This window comes from Oncorhynchus nerka, linkage group LG14 (genome assembly GCF_034236695.1).
Source record: "Oncorhynchus nerka isolate Pitt River linkage group LG14, Oner_Uvic_2.0, whole genome shotgun sequence".
Classification (NCBI taxonomy): domain Eukaryota; kingdom Metazoa; phylum Chordata; class Actinopteri; order Salmoniformes; family Salmonidae; genus Oncorhynchus; species Oncorhynchus nerka.
This window is the reverse complement of record NC_088409.1, coordinates 14,176,993-14,191,943: the sequence shown is the minus strand read 5'-3', so window position 1 is coordinate 14,191,943 and position 14,951 is coordinate 14,176,993. Positions and strand designations below refer to the sequence as shown.

The following is a 14,951-nucleotide window of genomic DNA, read 5'->3' as shown; positions in this document are numbered from 1 at the left end:
TCAGTACAGAGACAAAGTGGAATCTCAATTCAATGGCTCAGACACAAGAGGCATGTGGCAGGGTCTACAGTCAATCACGGACTACAAGAAGAAACCCAGCCCAGTCACGGACCAGGATGTCTTGCTCCCAGGCAGACTAAATAACTTTTTTGCCCGCTTTGAGGACAATACAGTGTCACTGACACGGCCTGCAACGAAAACATGCGGTCTCTCCTTCACTGCAGCCGAGGTGAGTAAGACATTTAAACGTGTTAACCCTCGCAAGGCTGCAGGCCCAGACGGCATCCCCAGCCGCGCCCTTAGAGCATGCGCAGACCAGCTGGCCGGTGTGTTTACGGACATATTCAATCAATCCCTATACCAGTCTGCTGTTCCCACATGCTTCAAGAGGGCCACCATTGTTCCTGTTCCCAAGAAAGCTAAGGTAACTGAGCTAAACGACTACCGCCCCGTAGCACTCACTTCCGTCATCATGAAGTGCTTTGAGAGACTAGTCAAGGACCATATCACCTCCACCCTACCTGACACCCTAGACCCACTCCAATTTGCTTACCGCCCAAATAGGTCCACAGACGATGCAATCTCAACCACACTGCACACTGCCCTAACCCACCTGGACAAGAGGAATACCTATGTGAGAATGCTGTTCATCGACTACAGCTCGGCATTCAACACCATAGTACCCTCCAAGCTCGTCATCAAGCTCGAGACCCTGGGTCTCGACCCCGCCCTGTGCAACTGGGTACTGGACTTCCTGACGGGCCGCCCCCAGGTGGTGAGGGTAGGCAACAACATCTCCTCCCCACTGATCCTCAACACGGGGCCCCACAAGGGTGCGTTCTGAGCCCTCTCCTGTACTCCCTGTTCACCCACGACTGCGTGGCCACGCACGCCTCCAACTCAATCATCAAGTTTGCGGACGACACAACAGTGGTAGGCTTGATTACCAACAACGACGAGACGGCCTACAGGGAGGAGGTGAGGGCCCTCGGAGTGTGGTGTCAGGAAAATAACCTCACACTCAACGTCAACAAAACTAAGGAGATGATTGTGGACTTCAGGAAACAGCAGAGGGAACACCCCCCTATCCACATCGATGGAACAGTAGTGGAGAGGGTAGCAAGTTTTAAGTTCCTCGGCATACACATCACAGACAAACTGAATTGGTCCACCCACACAGATAGCATCGTGAAGAAGGCGCAGCAGCGCCTCTTCAACCTCAGGAGGCTGAAGAAATTCGGCTTGTCACCAAAAGCACTCACAAACTTCTACAGATGCACAATCGAGAGCATCCTGGCGGGCTGTATCACCGCCTGGTACGGCAACTGCTCCGCCCTCAACCGTAAGGCTCTCCAGAGGGTAGTGAGGTCTGCACAACGCATCACCGGGGGCAAACTACCTGCCCTCCAGGACACCTACACCACCCGATGTTACAGGAAGGCCATAAAGATCATCAAGGACATCAACCACCCGAACCACTGCCTGTTCACCCCGCTATCATCCAGAAGGCGAGGTCAGTACAGGTGCATCAAAGCTGGGACCGAGAGACTGAAAAACAGCTTCTATCTCAAGGCCATCAGACTGTTAAACAGCCACCACTAACATTGAGTGGCTGCTGCCAACACACTGTCATTGACACTGACCCAACTCCAGCCACTTTAATAATGGGAATTGATGGGAAATGATGTAAATATATCACTAGCCACTTTAAACAATGCTACCTTATATAATGTTACTTACCCTACATTATTCATCTCATATGCATACGTATATACTGTACTCTAGATCATCGACTGCATCCTTATGTCACTAGCCACTTTAACTATGCCACTTTGTTTACTTTGTCTACATACTCATCTCATATGTATATACTGTACTCGATACCATCTACTGTATGCTGCTCTGTACCATCACTCATTCATATATCCTTATGTACATATTCCTTATCCCCTTACACTGTGTATAAGACAGTAGTTTTGGAATTGTTAGTTAGATTACTTGTTGGTTATCACTGCATTGTCGGAACTAGAAGCACAAGCATTTCGCTACACTCGCATTAACATCTGCTAACCATGTGTATGTGACAAATAAAATTTGATTTGATTTGATGAGGTTAGCACCAGGCCAGGCTCCATCAGTTAGGGAGGAAACACAGTGTGCTGGTTAGGTTAACACCAGGCCAGGCTCCATCAGTTATGGGGGAAACACAGTGTGTTGGTTAACACCAGGCCAGGCTCCATCAGTTAGGGAGGAAACACAGTGTGCTGGTTAGGTTAACACCAGGCCAGGCTCCATCAGTTAGGGAGGAAACACAGTGTGCTGGTTAGGTTAACACCAGGCCAGGCTCCATCAGTTAGGGAGGAAACCCAGTGTGCTGGTTAACACCAGGCCAGGCTGGTTAACCATCTCCATCAGTTAGGGAGGAAACACAGTGTGCTGGTTAGGTTAACACCAGGCTCCATCAGTTAGGGAGGAAACACAGTGTGATGGTTAGGTTAACACCAGGCCAGGCTCCATCAGTTAGGGGGGAAACACAGTGTGCTGGTTAGGTTAACACCAGGCCAGGCTCCATCAGTTAGGGAGGAAACACAGTGTGCTGGTTAGGTTAGCACCAGGCCAGGCTCCATCAGTTAGGGAGGAAACACAGTGTGCTGGTTAGGTTAGCACCAGGCCAGGCTCCATCAGTTAGGGAGGAAACACAGTGTGCTGGTTAGGTTAACACCAGGCCAGGCTCCATCAGTTAGGGAGGAAACACAGTGTGATGGTTAGGTTAACACCAGGCCAGGCTCCATCAGTTAGGGAGGAAACACAGTGTGATGGTTAGGTTAACACCAGGCCAGGCTCCATCAGTTAGGGGGGAAACACAGTGTGCTGGTTAGGTTAACACCAGGCCAGGCTCCATCAGTTAGGGGGGAAACACAGTGTGCTGGTTAGGTTAGCACCAGGCCAGGCTCCATCAGTTAGGGAGGAAACACAGTGTGCTGGTTAACACCAGGCCAGGCTCCATCAGTTAGGGAGGAAACACAGTGTGCTGGTTAGGTTAGCACCAGGCCAGGCTCCATCAGTTAGGGAGGAAACACAGTGTGCTGGTTAGGTTAACACCAGGCCAGGCTCCATCAGTTAGGGGGGAAACACAGTGTGCTGGTTAGGTTAACACCAGGCCAGGCTCCATCAGTTAGGGGGGAAACACAGTGTGTTGGTTAGCACCAGGCCAGGCTCCATTGTTTGGTAATGTGATTCCCTGGCTGCCACCGAGGGAACCAGGGTTTCTAATTAATAATGAATAGAGAGAAAGACAGCAGACTCATGTTGCATTAAACAACTCACCATCTCTGTATGGAAACAGTAGGCCATTTATTGTTTTCATAAAAACAGACAACTGTTTAGTTTGTGTTTGTCACTTCGAGGGTGAGAACCTGCTAAAGTTACTACAATGTGAAAAGAATGTAATCCTGATCTTTTGACACCAGTACAGTCCTGAAGCCGGACTAGTCATGACTAGTAAACAGCTTCCACTCCACATGTGATGCAGAACAGAGTGGGACAGAAACATCTGCAGGATAATGATGTTGAAGAACAGACGGCTCTCTTCTTTTACAAGACTGTGTCTGCGTCACAAATGGCACACTGTTTCCTATATAGTGAACTGGTGGGCCAGGGCACTATATAGGGAACAGGGTGCCATTTGGGATGCAACCTATGAGACACAAAACCTGCCTCTACTACTATCCAACGGTGTGGTTGCAGGGCTCGGACAGAAGACGAGATACACTCATCCTGTATCCCTCCATTTATTCCCAGCCAGAGTAGGGCAGAGTGTTTGCTGAGAGCTGTGTGACTAACAGTGTGCTGGTGCACACTACTCAGCTCTCCTGTGCCAGGAATGCGGAGGAGTAGTCTCTCAGATCAGTGCACAGCACAAGCACGGCCACAAATGGGGTTTTTTTATCCAGGGGAAAGAAAAATGATTGGTGATATATTTCACAATCGCTTGTTTTTTTCCATTGGAGTATAATATACAGTGCAAGTCAGTGCCTGGGAAACGGCTTTTCATCAATGGTCTAATCTTCCTCCAACTGTATTACCCAGATTTATATTGTTGGTAACATCCTACAGCGGGATGGATAAACATTGTTGGTAACATCCTACAGCGGGATGGATAAACATTGTTGGTAACATCCTACAGCGGGATGGATAAACATTGTTGGTAACATCCTACAGCGGGATGGATAAACATTGTTGGTAACATCCTACAGCGGGATGGATACACATTGTTGGTAACATCCTACAGCGGGATGGATAAACATTGTTGGTAACATCCTACAGCGGGATGGATAAACATTGTTGGTAACATCCTACAGCGGGATGGATAAACATTGTTGGTAACATCCTACAGCGGGATGGATAAACATTGTTGGTAACATCCTACAGCGGGATGGATAAACATTGTTGGTAACATCCTACAGCGGGATGGATAAACATTGTTGGTAACATCCTACAGCGGGATGGATAAACATTGTTGGTAACATCCTACAGCGGGATGGATAAACATTGTTGGTAACATCCTACAGCGGGATGGATAAACATTGTTGGTAACATCCTACAGCGGGATGGATAAACATTGTTGGTAACATCCTACAGCGGGATGGATAAACATTGTTGGTAACATCCTACAGCGGGATGGATAAACATTGTTGGTAACATCCTACAGCGGGATGGATAAACATTGTTGGTAACATCCTACAGCGGGATGGATAAACATTGTTGGTAACATCCTACAGCGGTATGTCTTTCTGTCCATCCTGGTAGTTTCATCAAGAATAACTTCAAAGTCTTGATTAGCTGGACCGACCTCGCTCATGTACTGTAGTTTCCTCACACAACCGCTGTGTCTCCACCGAGAGGACGGTCTAGTCCATTAAGGCTTGCAGACAGACTAGAGAGACTCTAGTCCATTAAGGTCAGACGAGACTACGGTCAGAAAACAGAGGGACGGTCTAGTCCATTAAGGCTTGCAGACTAGAGACTACGGTCACGTAGAAACAGAGAGGACGGTCTAGTCCATTAAGGCTTGCAGACTAGAGACTACGGTCACGTAGAAACAGAGAGGACGGTCTAGTCCATTAAGGCTTGCAGACTAGAGACTACGGTCACGTAGAAACAGAGAGGACGGTCTAGTCCATTAAGGCTTGCAGACTAGAGACTACGGTCACGTAGAAACAGAGAGGACGGTCTAGTCCATTAAGGCTTGCAGACTAGAGACTACGGTCACGTAGAAACAGAGAGGACGGTCTAGTCCATTAAGGCTTGCAGACTAGAGACTACGGTCACGTAGAAACAGAGAGGACGGTCTAGTCCATTAAGGCTTGCAGACTAGAGACTACGGTCACGTAGAAACAGAGAGGACGGTCTAGTCCATTAAGGCTTGCAGACTAGAGACTACGGTCACGTAGAAACAGAGAGGACGGTCTAGTCCATTAAGGCTTGCAGACTAGAGACTACGGTCACGTAGAAACAGAGAGGACGGTCTAGTCCATTAAGGCTTGCAGACTAGAGACTACGGTCACGTAGAAACAGAGAGGACGGTCTAGTCCATTAAGGCTTGCAGACTAGAGACTACGGTCACGTAGAAACAGAGAGGACGGTCTAGTCCATTAAGGCTTGCAGACTAGAGACTACGGTCACGTAGAAACAGCTGAAGACAGCAGCATCACAGCAACATTTGTTTACAGCAGCAGCAGGAAAACAAGGGGCTAATATGAAGCAGAACGTGTTGTGTTCACAGATTCATTTCTGAGGTTGCATCCTAAATGGCACCCTATATAGTACACTACTTATGACCAGATCCTTATGGGCTCTGATCAAAAGTATTGCACTATATAGGGTACAGGGTGTCATTTGTGCTGCAGATGGAGTCATACGCCTCATAGAAAAGATTATTCAAAATGTCTCTGTCAGCCAGAAAGCTCTCCAGGAAGATAATGATAGCCATGTGTGACAGGCCCTCTGTCCCTGGCAGCACAGCACCTCGTAACGTCTGGTAATTATATCGAGAGCCCAACAATAATGACAAGCCTCCACACCACAGTCAGAAAATACTTTCCCCTTAAAAAAGATGGTCAAGTGGTAATTCCAGTGCTTTTGGCAACGTACTCATGAGATAATGTCTTGTGAAGTATGAAGTCAGCACAGACAGCCTGTATCAGCCTGGAACGCATCCCTGCGTCCCAAATGGCTCCCTATTCCTTATGTCGTGCACTTCATAGATCATAGGGTACCATTTGGGACACAGCCATTGTGTCTTGGCTCCCATGGGCAGCAGAGCCTTCTGGGTAATTTCTGTGGTATGGTGGTGCGGTATGGTTGGGTGGGGGATTAGAAGACACTAAATAAATACAGGCTGTCATATCATATGTTCACTCTGACAACGACGACACAGCAGCAATAGGATCAAAGGTCAGTGCTACTCCCACCCACTGAACATTCTGGAACTTTTGGTCACATTGTTATCTTAACCTGAATCAATCATGTAGAGAATAGAAAAAGACTGATGTCACAAATGTTCAGAATATGACCTGGAAAAGTGCCACAGCTGCTCAAACAAACTGAGTGTGAAACAGCAGTCGCTGGCTGTAGCCTCCTCCTGAACACACAGTATAACTGAGTGTGAAACAGCAGTCGCTGGCTGTAGCCTCCTCCTGAACACACAGTATAACTGAGTGTGAAACAGCAGTCGCTGGCTGTAGCCTCCTCCTGAACACACAGTATAACTGAGTGTGAAACAGCAGTCGCTGGCTGTAGCCTCCTCCTGAACACACAGTATAACTGAGTGTGAAACAGCAGTCGCTGGCTGTAGCCTCCTCCTGAACACACAGTATAACTGAGTGTGAAACAGCAGTCGCTGGCTGTAGCCTCCTCCTGAACACACAGTATAACTGAGTGTGAAACAGCAGTCGCTGGCTGTAGCCTCCTCCTGAACACACAGTATAACTGAGTGTGAAACAGCAGTCGCTGGCTGAAGCCTCCTCCTGAACACACAGTATAACTGAGTGTGAAACAGCAGTCGCTGGCTGTAGCCTCCTCCTGAACACACTGTATAACTGAGTGTGAAACAGCAGTCGCTGGCTGAAGCCTCCTCCTGAACACACAGTATAACTGAGTGTGAAACAGCAGTCGCTGGCTGAAGCCTCCTCCTGAACACACAGTATAACTGAGTGTGAAACAGCAGTCGCTGGCTGAAGCCTCCTCCTGAACACACAGTATAACTGAGTGTGAAACAGCAGTCGCTGGCTGTAGCCTCCTCCTGAACACACAGTATAACTGAGTGTGAAACAGCAGTCGCTGGCTGTAGCCTCCTCCTGAATACACTGTATAACTGAGTGTGAAACAGCAGTCGCTGGCTGTAGCCTCCTCCTGAATACACAGTATAACTGAGTGTGAAACAGCAGTCGCTGGCTGTAGCCTCCTCCTGAACACACAGTATAGATAAACATGTGGTGCCCATGTTTGTCAGGGTATAAAGGACAAACAACCCTATCAGACTGTTGGTTAATGTATGTGAACGCCACGCCAGTAACCACAGGAAGGGTGTGTGTGTGTGTGTGTTATATCTCAGTGGATAAGTGGTTATTCTAATAGTTTAATAGCCAGGAGAGGGAGAGTGTGTGTGTTGTGTGTTTGATGTTGCCACCACTATTCTAAAATAAAGTCCACCATAGTGAAGCATATGTTGCTTGTCTCACAAACCATCAATGAACATAGGAACAGTCAACTGTGCAGGGCAAGGCGATGTTTGTTAAGAAACCCAGAGAATCTTCTATCTGTATCTAAAGACAATCAGAACACAGCATATATGGCTTCTTGCCAACTAGTGACTGACCAACTTCAAAATGTTTTACTGGGGAAAAAAAGTATTTTTGAAATGTCACATCAAGCCAGGTCTTTATGGGTGCATGATGGACATTTGTAGATTTAGTTAGAGGGACGCCATCCCTGGTGCCCCTACCAACAGAATATAGCAGTGGCCACAATGGCCAGTCAACAAGGATTATGGGGACAATTGAGAATGTAATGGTAGTTATCCAAACAAAAACATATGTACATCAATGACAATTCCAACCCTACAATCTCAGCCTGTACATTGAGAGAGGCGTTCACCTCCTATCCAAGATGATTCCTCACTGAAACCAGACGCAAGAAGGTGTGCGTTAAAATAGAATAAAAACATCCTAATTGCGAACGACAAGACTGGTATGTCACTCCATCAAGCTCTTGAAAGTGGAACGTTTATCATTCTGTTCAGCTGCGGCAGATGTGAAAGAGATCAAAAGATGAGGCATGAAATGAATTATTATCGATGCGAACGTAGACGACTGTCGTCGTGACTTATTGGGTGATGTCTGTCAATTACGCACAGATCGATATTTTTTTTAAGTTACATGTTTATCACAAACGAAATTCATGCATGCCAACTATGACACGGTTAACTCTCAAGTCCCTATATTAATTGCATTATGCAATAAATATTGAATAGAGAGAGAGAATAACAAGGGTGATAATATTATCATTGATAAGCCTAACAAATAATAAAATGTTAAGGCCGAATAATATATAGTAAATTGTTTATTATTTGTTTCATCAAACAAAATATTTTAATTTAGGGCTCTTTACCAGAAGACACTGATGAACCCGACAGGCTTGAGTTGCTGGATGCTGCCATCCCAATCCGCTTCAGGCTCCGTCTGTTCACTCGCGGTCGGTTGAGGTGCGCACACAGCCCGTTCCCCGTAGTCCGTCCATCTCACTGTCACGTAGCGTAGGCTACTCTCACTCACTGATTTGGCACGAACTAACACTGTTTATTTCACGTCAGTTTTCTAAATTGCTCCTCTTGTATGTGTTAACGTTCCAGCACGCTTTCACTTCTCTCGGTTCCTTTCCCTGCGCGCCGTATGTTGCCGCATTTACTGTAGCTCACTCACTGGCAGCGGTGTAAAAATAGTCAGACAGGATCACAGGAACAATATCAACTTTCGACCATCTTGTCTAAACGCACCACTATACACACAATTAAAGTTTGTCAAATGTATCCACTGCAAGAGCGGCATATGCTTTCGCCATGTTGAATTAAAAACACAGTATCGTTTTCCATGTGGTGGTGCCACTTCTGGGATCGTATAAACACACTACACTGCGACGGAGCCGCCTTCTTAAAGTGGAAGTATTCAGTAGACTGAAAGAGACTGAACTCCAGTCAATCTGAAGCAGATCTGTTCCTCAGAGCTCTGACCTCAGCTCTGATTTCAATATGATGGTGACAGAGTGGCTGGATGCAGGGCAGGCTGCTGCTGGTTCAGTGTCCCCACTCCCCAATGCAATAATAACAACAAATAACCAGAATAAAAAACATATTTGAGGATGTTTAATCAGGAAATTAACATGATGACAACTGTTCTCTGCTATATTGCATGTGTCCAACTCCAAACCAAGTCCATTTACACCTTTTAAACCACAGGATATTGATTTCAACAGCCTAAAAATAGGTCCTCTCTGGGCTATATTTTTATAGCACAGGAAGCCCAATTCTGATATTTTGTTTGAACAATCAGATCAGCTCTGAAAAAGACATTGATGTGAAAAGATCTGACGTGATTGGTCAAAAGATCAATTAGTGGAAAAAATAACAATTGGGCTGCCTGTCTAAACGCAGCCTCTGTCAACTCACATCAGGGGCGCAGCCAGGGATTTTGGGCCCCATGAAAAGACATCACATTGGGCCCCACCAACCCTGCACGATTTCTGTAACCACACACCTCCAGAAGCCAATCGACTCACGCAACGCTTTAAATAACTCTACCGTTGCAGGCTTGCAACTCTCTTGTAGTCCAATATTTACTGTTCGATATTTCCTGACAGTGAGCTGTGAAAATATTTTTATTTGATTTATTTTACCTTTATTTAACTAGGCAAGTCAGTTTAGAAAACAATTCTTATTTTCAATGACGGCCTAGGAACAGTGGGCTAACTGCCCTTGTGCAGACATGCATGCAACATTCTGCATACTGTGGAATTCACTATTTGATGCAAGACTGATCCCCTCTATAAGAAATGTGCTAAAGGCCATCTTTTACAGTTTAAATGTCATTATAATGGTAAAAATCTTGAATGGAAAATTCTCTTAACATGAATGAATAACTTAAAATAAATATAACTTAAATATACATCAACCTCTTCAATTAAAATAAATGAACTGTATCATCTATAGAATGATATAACAGACAAAATAATAAAATCAGCAGCATATTATTGAACTAAGTATATATACCAACGAGAAAATAAGCAGCTGTAAAAGTGGAAATGGAAATCAAATTGGATATGAAAATGAAAAGGCCTGATGATGGCGCCAGAGGAAAGGTCAAGAGGTCACCAAATCAATAGGTTTCTTCCACTTGGGGTCTTGATTGTGCACAACAAATGTTATGGCAATCCAGCCATTACTATGAGATATATCTTGTTCTCCGTCTGTTCTCAGTCTTGTTCTCAGCCTGTGGGCATCATGTGTGTAGTGATCCAATATCCATAGCCATTTAACAGATATCACTGGCCCCTGCTCAGCCTTACTCACCAGGAGCCCAGCCCTCTTACTAGCATAGTCCCTGATCAAGTCTTTGAAGTCCAGCTTTCTAACTAACTGACTTTCAACAGACAGCATGGCAAGACTGCACAGCCTGTCCTGGGACATAGTGGACCTCTAATAGTTGATCAGTTTTAGCTTCCTGAAAGCTCTCGCCACCAGCAACAGTCACAGGCAGTGTGGAAAATATACATAAAGCAATGCACACTTCTACAAAACTGTTTGCAGCTGCATCTTACTAATTACATTCAGGAGACCAAGAGGGGACGAGTTAGGAGGGGAGAGTGTCAACATTTACAGTGTTCAGGTGTCAGGAGACCAAGAGGGGACAGGTTAGGAGGGGAGAGTGTCAACATTTACAGTGTTCAGGTGTCAGGAGACCAAGAGGGGACGAGTTAGGAGGGGAGAGTGTCAGCATATACAGTGTTCAGGTGTCAGGAGACCAAGAGGGGACGAGTTAGGAGGGGAGAGTGTCAACATTTACAGTGTTCAGGTGTCAGGAGACCAAGAGGGGACAGGTTAGGAGGGAAGAGTGTCAGCATATACAGTGTTCAGGTGTCAGGAGACCAAGAGGGGACGAGTTAGGAGGGGAGAGTGGCAGCATTTACAGTGTTCAGGTGTCAGGAGACCAAGAGGGGACGAGTAAGGAGGGGAGAGTGTCAGCATATACAGTGTTCAGGTGTCAGGAGACCAAGAGGGGACGAGTTAGGAGGGGAGAGTGTCAGCATATACAGTGTTCAGGTGTCAGGAGACCAAGAGGGGACAGGTTAGGAGGGAAGAGTGTCAGCATATACAGTGTTCAGGTGTCAGGAGACCAAGAGGGGACAAGTTAGGAGGGGAGAGTGTCAACATTTACAGTGTTCAGGTACATTTACATTTAAGTCATTTAGCAGACGCTCTTATCCAGAGCGACTTACAAATTGGTGCATTCACCTTATGACATCCAGTGGAACAGTAGTGCATCTAAATCTTTTAAGGGGGGAGAGGGATTACTTTATCCTATCCTAGGTATTCCTTAAAGAGGTGGGGTTTCAGGTGTCTCCGGAAGGTGGTGATTGACTCCGCTGTCCTGGCGTCGTGAGGGAGTTTGTTCCACCATTGGGGGGCCAGAGCAGCGAACAGTTTTGACTGGGCTGAGCGGGAACTGTACTTCCTCAGTGGTAGGGAGGCGAGCAGGCCAGAGGTGGATGAACGCAGTGCCCTTGTTTGGGTGTAGGGCCTGATCAGAGCCTGGAGGTACTGAGGTGCCGTTCCCCTCACAGCTCCGTAGGCAAGCACCATGGTCTTGTAGCGGATGCGAGCTTCAACTGGAAGCCAGTGGAGAGAGCGGAGGAGCGGGGTGACGTGAGAGAACTTGGGAAGGTTGAACACCAGACGGGCTGCGGCGTTCTGGATGAGTTGTAGGGGTTTAATGGCACAGGCAGGGAGCCCAGCCAACAGCGAGTTGCAGTAATCCAGACGGGAGATGACGAGTGCCTGGATTAGGACCTGCGCCGCTTCCTGTGTGAGGCAGGGTCGTACTCTGCGGATGTTGTAGAGCATGAACCTACAGGAACGGGCCACCGCCTTGATGTTAGTTGAGAACGACAGGGTGTTGTCCAGGATCACGCCAAGGTTCTTAGCGCTCTGGGAGGAGGACACAATGGAGTTGTCAACCGTGATGGCGAGATCATGGAATGGGCAGTCCTTCCCGGGAGGAAGAGCAGCTCCGTCTTGCCGAGGTTCAGCTTGAGGTGGTGATCCGTCATCCACACTGATATGTCTGCCAGACATGCAGAGATGCGATTCGCCACCTGATCATCAGAAGGGGGAAAGGAGAAGATTAATTGTGTGTCGTCTGCATAGCAATGATAGGAGAGACCATGTGAGTTTATGACAGAGCCAAGTGACTTGGTGTATAGCGAGAATAGGAGAGGGCCTAGAACAGAGCCCTGGGGGACACCAGTGGTGAGAGCACGTGGTGTGGAGACGGATTCTCGCCACGCCACCTGGTAGGAGCGACCTGTCAGGTAGGACGCAATCCAAGCGTGGGTCGCGCCGGAGATGCCCAACTCGGAGAGGGTGGAGAGGAGGATCTGATGGTTCACAGTATCGAAGGCAGCCGATAGGTCTAGAAGGATGAGAGCAGAGGAGAGAGAGTTAGCTTTAGCAGTGCGGAGCGCCTCCGTGATACAGAGAAGAGCAGTCTCAGTTGAATGACTAGTCTTGAAACCTGACTGATTTGGATCAAGAAGGTCATTCTGAGAGAGATAGCGGGAGAGCTGGCCAAGGACGGCACATTCAAGAGTTTTGGAGAGAAAAGAAAGAAGGGATACCGGTCTGTAGTTGTTGACATCGGAGGGATCGAGTGTAGGTTTTTTCAGAAGGGGTGCAACTCTCGCTCTCTTGAAGACGGAAGGGACGTAGCCAGCGGTCAGGGATGAGTTGATGAGCGAGGTGAGGTAAGGGAGAAGGTCTCCGGAAATGGTCTGGAGAAGAGAGGAGGGGATAGGGTCAAGCGGGCAGGTTGTTGGGCGGCCGGCCGTCACAAGACGCGAGATTTCATCTGGAGAGAGGGGGGAGAAAGAGGTCAGAGCACAGGGTAGGGCAGTGTGAGCAGAACCAGCGGTGTCGTTTGACTTAGCAAACGAGGATCGGATGTCGTCGACCTTCTTTTCAAAATGGTTGACGAAGTCATCTGCAGAGAGGGAGGAGGGGAGGAGGATTCAGGAGGGAGGAGAAGGTTGCAAAGAGCTTCCTAGGGTTAGAGGCAGATGCTTGGAATTTAGAGTGGTAGAAAGAGGCTTTAGCAGCAGAGAGAGAAGAGGAAAATGTAGAGAGGAGGGAGTGAAAGGATGTCAGGTCCGCAGGGAGGCGAGTTTTCCTCCATTTCCGCTCGGCTGCCCGGAGCCCTGTTCTGTGAGCTCGCAATGAGTCGTTGAGCCACGGAGCGGGAGGGGAGGACCGAGCCGGCCTGGAGGATAGGGGACATAGAGAGTCAAAGGATGCAGAAAGGGAGGAGAGGAGGGTTGAGGAGGCAGAATCAGGAGATAGGTTGGAGAAGGTTTGAGCAGAGGGAAGAGATGATAGGATGGAAGAGGAGAGAGTAGCGGGGGAGAGAGAGCGAAGGTTGGGACGGCGCGATACCATCCGAGTAGGGGCAGTGTGGGAAGTGTTGGATGAGAGCGAGAGGGAGAAGGATACAAGGTAGTGGTCGGAGACTTGGAGGGGAGTTGCAATGAGGTTAGTGGAAGAACAGCATCTAGTAAAGATGAGGTCGAGCGTATTTCCTGCCTTGTGAGTAGGGGGGAAGGTGAGAGGGTGAGGTCAAAAGAGGAGAGGAGTGGAAAGAAGGAGGCAGAGAGGAATGAGTCAAAGGTAGACGTGGGGGAGGTTAAAGTCGCCCAGAACTGTGAGAGGTGAGCCGTCCTCAGGAAAGGAGCTTATCAAGGCATCAAGCTCATTGATGAACTCTCCGAGGAACCTGGAGGGCGATAAATGATAAGGATGTTAAGCTTGAAAGGGCTGGTAACTGTGACAGCATGGAATTCAAAGGAGGCGATAGACGGATGGGTAAGGGAGAAAGAGAGAATGACCACTTGGGAGAGATGAGGATCCCGGTGCCACCACCCCGCTGACCAGAAGCTCTCGGGGTGTGCGAGAACACGTGGGCAGACGAAGAGAGAGCAGTAGGAGTAGCAGTGTTGTCTGTGGTGATCCATGTTTCCGTCAGTGCCAAGAAGTCGAGGGACTGGAGGGAGGCATAGGCTGAGATGAACTCTGCCTTGTTGGCCGCAGATCGGCAGTTCCAGAGGCTACCGGAGACCTGGAACTCCACGTGGGTCGTGCGCGCTGGGACCACCAGATTAGGTGGCCGCGGCCACGCGGTGTGGAGCGTTTGTATGGTCTGTGCAGAGAGGAGAGAACAGGGATAGACAGACACATAGTTGACAGGCTACACAAGAGGCTACGCTAATGCAAAGGAGATTGGAATGACAAGGGGACTACACGTCTCGAGTGTTCAGAAAGTTAAGCTTACGTAGCAAGAATCTTATTGACTAAAATGATTAAAATGATACAGTACTGCTGAAGTAGGCTAGCTGGCAGAGGCTGCGTTGTTGACTATGTAGGCTAGCTGGCAGTGTCTGCGTTGTTGACACTACACTAATCAAGTCGTTCCGTTGAGTGTAATGGTTTCTACTGTGCTACTGTGCTGCTATTCGGGCCTAGCTGGCTAGCTAGCAGTGTTGATTTACGTTACGTTGCGTTAAAAGAACGACAATAGCTGGCTAGCTAACCTAGGAAATCGCTCAAGACTACACAATTATCTTTGATACAA

At 47.8% G+C, this 14,951-nt stretch overlaps 1 protein-coding gene across 1 annotated transcript in view; it reads right to left on the bottom strand.

Moving 5' to 3' along the window:
- The window catches only part of chn2 (chimerin 2), a 69,262-nt gene extending 60,049 nt beyond the window's left edge, over positions 1-9,213 (bottom strand). The window contains exon 1 of the mRNA XM_065027473.1: positions 8,671-9,213. Coding sequence (XP_064883545.1) covers positions 8,671-8,719 — 49 coding nt within the window. The 5' untranslated portion in view covers positions 8,720-9,213. The remainder of the gene's footprint in view (positions 1-8,670) is intronic.
- Between the last annotated feature and the right edge of the window lie 5,738 nt (positions 9,214-14,951).